Below are 5225 nucleotides of genomic sequence, written 5' to 3' on the forward strand. Positions count from 1 at the left end.
GTGGAGGGGAGCTACTAGGTACATATTTTGTAAAAGATTTTTTTTACAAATATACGTGATTTAAATCAAAATTACTGAATTTTAAAAAAAAAGTAAAGGAGTATGTCTTTTAACATTTTTCTACATTTTAGAGCAAAAAATGTTTTTTCCTAGTTCAAAAAATAGAGAAAAAGTTTTGCCTCCAAACCCAATGGTAATAATACATTATAAATAGGGATTGTTGAGGGTGAACCAGAAAAAAGATTAGGTTAAGTCGAATCTAAGTGATGTATGTATGTTAGGAATTTAAACCGCATCATGTAAAATATAATATTCAAATAAATATGATAGAAAAATTATTTCACATCTCATTAAATCTAAATTTTGATTAATATTAAAGGATAACATGTTTTGATGATATGTTATATGTCGAGAATCTATCAAAAATAATATTTCTATTTTATATAATATGAATAAGATTCGAAGACATTCTATTTTTTAGAGTGAAATGTATTATTGTTATTTAATCAAAAGCATATATATTATTATAATAATTGTCCAAAATCCTTGTCCCTAGGAGATGCTCAAGGCTTTTAAGTCATTTACAGCCATTTGAAGTGAATCAAAACCTGACAACCTTAAAAGCCATCTTGAGAAATGTGTAAAATAAAAATAGAGATAAAACTTTATAATATAAATAAAAAAATAATCAAATTATTAGCAATTTGTCATATTCATAAATTAAGCTGCAAAAATGTACTTGCATAAATAAATAGCTCAAATTAATTAATTAAGTAGCAAGTCTCTCAAAGCTCAATATTACAAACTTAAAAATCATACAGTATAATACATTTATTTTTTTCTAATAATATGACATAGAACAATTAACACTAGTAGAATATTGTGCCCTCCAAAAAATTTGGGCTAGATTTCCTTCCACAATATTTTCTTCACAATATCCCATAAGCTTCACATAATTACTTCCCACCAACTATTAATGACAAATTACAATACTAAAAAATGAAAGAAAAAAAAAAGATTTAGGAGAAATGAGAATTCCTTTTATCCTATTGAAGTTAGTTTTTGAAGAAATTAAAATCCAAACAAACCCCCCACCAATAAAGTACACTACAAGAAAATCACAAAAACAAACAAACATAAATCAAGATTAATTATAGTCTAGTGATACCAGTGACAGTCTTTATCACGTAATAAGCATATTCGATTCTCACTATACCCTTCTCACTTTCCTAATCCCCCAGTATGATCGTAATTATTTTTTTCAAAAAAAAAAAAAAAAAAAACCTTAACTAAAAGCTATATAATATAAGGTTTTTTTTTGTTTGTTACCAAGATCCTCCTCCTCCTCCTAGCATCCCATTCCAATATCCATTAGTAGATTGATCTCCAAGACTAGGCTCATTAGCACCATCACTTGTGTTATTTGAAACTTGCTTTAAACCTACAAAAGGAAACAAAAACCTTCCATTTGCATTTGTCTCTTGAAGATTATTGTTATTTCCATAGCTACTATGATGAACATTATTTCCAAGTCCATGATCCAATGAGAAATTTAGAGATGGCATCAATGAAAATCCAGATGAGTTGTATACTGAATTTGGCATTGTCATGAACGAATTACTATTCAACCCTCTCGAAGTGATCCCATTAATCAACTCCATCGCGGAAAGTTGAGATGGAGAAGAAGCTGAAGAGGAAGAAGATGGAGGAGGAGGAGGCAATGTTGAAATATTCGGACTATTGTTGTCCTTGTTACTCCCATCATAATTTGGTACCTGTTCAACATATAACATAACATAACATGAAAAATCTGTAACGTTACTTGTACACTAACATATATAAATGTACCATAGAGACTCTACGATGAACGATATATTATTGTAACTTGAATAGTCGAGTAGTAACTTTTTTTAAAAAAAAAAAGTTGTAACTTTACTAAAACTGTAAAACATAGTGTTGTGTTAACTTGTATATACTAACACATATAAACGTACCATAATTAAAGACTCTACGAGGTACAAAATTAATAGAGAAGTATACTCCTATTAATTTTGACCAAATAATTTTGAAAAAAAAATCTCAAATACCTGAATTAGCTCAGTAATAGTCTTGAAATCAGATGAAAATCCCAAATTGAGATCTTGGCTTCCTTCATGGACAATCTTACTAGGGTTTTGAGCATGATGATGTTGAGGTATAGAAGTATCAGGTCGATTTCCAAAATGCCTTTCTGGATATTCCTCGATATTGTCTCGTTGTGGTGGAGGAGCAACCAAATTATCAGGAAGTTTTTTATTATTTACTATAACATGATTATTATTTGAATTATAAGGAGATGAAGATTTCTTATTTTTTCTTGAACCACCACCAACAGGAATGTTCCTAAGAGATCCACCTTCAGTCCAATATCTTCTACAAGTCTTGCAAAAATACCTTGGTTGAGAAAGACTATAGTTGTTATAATAACAAAACTTTGTGTTTGTTGAATTGCATCTTGGACAATTCACAACTTGGTCTTTTTGTGGTCTAACTAATTTCCTTTCAACACAATTAGGTTTTGATGAACCATTTGTGTTTCCTATTATATCTTCCATTGGCTTCACCAATATCTCCTATAACAACAAAAGGCAAGTTACACATCGATCAGCTAAAAATAATTACATTCACTAGTTTATAAACATATAGAAACATACACTATTTATTTTTTTATCTATATTATGTAAAATCATACATTAATACACAATAAATATATATTTCCTGGCTAATATTTTGATGAACGGCTATTTATGCCAATTTTCCAACAAAAGAGAAAAGGAAAATTAAAGCAATAGACAACATTAAATTTTGATCGATCTATAATTTCAAAAGTGTTACGCTTTAGTTTAAATCTTAGATCTGACTCTAAATTTTACTATCTACATATCAAGAACAACTACTACAATAGCTAGTAATAAACACCATAAAGATTTTTGGATGAGTGCTTTGTACTTTATACTTGTAACTATAATAACAAAAGAAATTGATCTTTTTCACTTTCTCAAAAAAATAATTATAATCACATACATTGAACAAAAAAGAAAAAAAAAGTGTAAAAACATAAGAGTGCTACATATTATATGATGAAAATTAAATAACTAATGAAAATTAAAGAAAAAGTAGGGAAATCATCATCTTTCTCAAAAGTAATGCAAATTTCTAGCTACAAAATTTAAAACTATAATCCAAGAAATTATAACTTAAAAAAAGAATTGTGTATTGTAATACCTGAGGCCATTGAGCAGTATCCATGGATGATGATGAAGAAGTAGAAATTAAAGAAGAAGCAAAAGGAAAAAATTGTGTTTTTTTTTGGAGTGAAAAAGGAACATGAGCAGCTTTATGAGCAAGTGGTTTTAAAAGCAGGAAAAAAGGAATGTTTGAGAGGGTTTGTGGATGCAGTATTGTGTTGCTTTATGTTTGTGTGGGAAAAGAGAGAGAAAATGAATGAGTAAAATGATATTATTATTTTTATTGACGTAGATCGTAATGAGATGATTGAGATTTCATTCACTTTTAATTAGATGAGATGTATCATGTAGTTTTTGGCTTTTGATATTTTACCTTATGTTGTTCAATATGTTTAGGTGGTCGCACTTTGTTGTTGATATTATGATTCTTTGTATATATATATATGTTTCACACTATTTTTCTATTAGTTGTCATGTTTTTTCTTTACTTTCATTTTTTCATTTTATTACTACTTTGATTTACTTTACTTGAGTTGAGTCTTTCAGAAACAATTTATCTATCTCCAAGAGATAGAAATAAGGTGTTGCGTACATTTTATCCTTCTCCGACTCTATTTTATGGGATTTCATTGGATATGTATTATTGTATCGAAAGCATTGCATTAAAAAATGAATCTTGCAATGCACAAAACTGAATTTGTCACATTCTAATGAAAATATCGGAGATCGAATGAGAAATAAAAAACTATTTTTTTCTTTAACTTATTGACTATTTTATAGTAATATATAGTATAGTATTTTCTTAATAATTTGTTAGTGGAAGAATATATGTCTTTGTAGAAAATAATATAATTAAGATATATAATGGTGGAGTTATCTTTTCTGACTAAAGAGGAGCCTGTCATTAAGTCAAATTGGTCTCCTTTTAATATTATTCTTTAGGCATAATAATTATCTTGTGTTTAACATTTTCTATTTTTTGCTTAAAAATTAGGTGACACGTCATTAATCTTGACGGTATATATCTTTTTTATTTGAATGAAGAGTGAAATAGTAAAAAATAGATAATTTGTCATATAAAAAAAAAGTGTATTCACCTATTTCACAATGAACTCATACTAATAAAATGGATATAATTTTTTCCCCTAAAAAAGCACTAAACATGAATAAATTAATCATTGTTGTGAATTTTATATATATCCTTGTGATAATCATGGATTGCAAATATCGTTACTTATTTTGACTGGTTCATTACTAGTTTGAAAGAACAAAAAGAAAGAAAATTTAATGATAGAATCCGTCAAAATTTTGCTATTTAATAATATTTTTGATGAATTTTGTATTAAAAATCGTGAATAAAAACTCGGATGCAAACTTTGAATTAATTGAACGATAAATTTTAAATATCAAATAATTAAATCAAAAATGAAGTAAAAAGAAAAATAGAGGAGGATATTTTTTATCTTGGCCTAAAAAGGTGGTAATTTAAAGGATGGTGACACAAACTATAGAATATAATAGCACTCCACGTTAGAAATGACTAGACTTCATTATCAAGGACCCTCCATAAAGTAATAGCACTCAAAAAATATATATTTAAAAAAATTGCAGTCACACACCATAATTATCTCCATGTTTTAATCAATGGATATTAATTAAGATTAACATTTTAATTAAGTTGTTTTTTAATTTATTAAGTATGTTGTTAAACCTCTCTTTATTGTTCTTTGTCATTCTCCAATTTGGACGATATACATAGACCGTAGCGTTTAAAAGAGTTAGTGTATTTTAATCTGTATGAGGGTCGAAAATATAAATCACTACAAGTATAAGTATTTATTCATTCTTTAAAAATAAAAATTTAATCAAATTTTTTACATGAACGTTAATAATTTTTGAGAATTAATTTATGCGGTTGTTCTTTCAATTAGTCAAATTAAAAATAATCAACAAATTATAATATAGTATATTATATATTGATTATATACCATATATATA

General features: G+C 27.2%; 1 protein-coding gene across 1 annotated transcript; it reads right to left on the reverse strand.

Annotated features, from left to right (window-relative positions):
* Positions 1-781: 781 nt before the first annotated feature.
* LOC102578853 (dof zinc finger protein DOF4.6-like) lies at positions 782-3453 on the reverse strand. Its single transcript, XM_006343944.2, has 3 exons — positions 3265-3453; positions 2088-2612; positions 782-1775 (listed from the first exon to the last, which is right to left on the reverse strand). Exons 1-3 carry the CDS (start codon positions 3286-3288, stop codon positions 1326-1328), a joined length of 999 nt encoding a protein of 332 aa, XP_006344006.1. The 5' UTR covers positions 3289-3453; the 3' UTR covers positions 782-1325.
* Positions 3454-5225: the final 1772 nt, after the last annotated feature.

The sequence above is a fragment of the Solanum tuberosum genome, unplaced genomic scaffold, assembly GCF_000226075.1.
Source record: "Solanum tuberosum cultivar DM 1-3 516 R44 unplaced genomic scaffold, SolTub_3.0 scf00048, whole genome shotgun sequence".
Taxonomy (NCBI): domain Eukaryota; kingdom Viridiplantae; phylum Streptophyta; class Magnoliopsida; order Solanales; family Solanaceae; genus Solanum; species Solanum tuberosum.

What these genes read in the sequence shown, in the direction of transcription:
- LOC102578853 (XM_006343944.2), bottom strand. Translation starts at nt 3,288, where the DNA reads ATGGATACTGCTCAATGGCCTCAG. An exon ending in ATACTGCTCAATGGCCTCAG is followed by an intron (nt 2,613 to 3,264) that starts GTATTACAATAC and finishes TTGTTGTTATAG; the next exon opens with GAGATATTGGTGAAGCCAAT. An exon ending in CTATTACTGAGCTAATTCAG is followed by an intron (nt 1,776 to 2,087) that starts GTATTTGAGATT and finishes TATGTTGAACAG; the next exon opens with GTACCAAATTATGATGGGAG.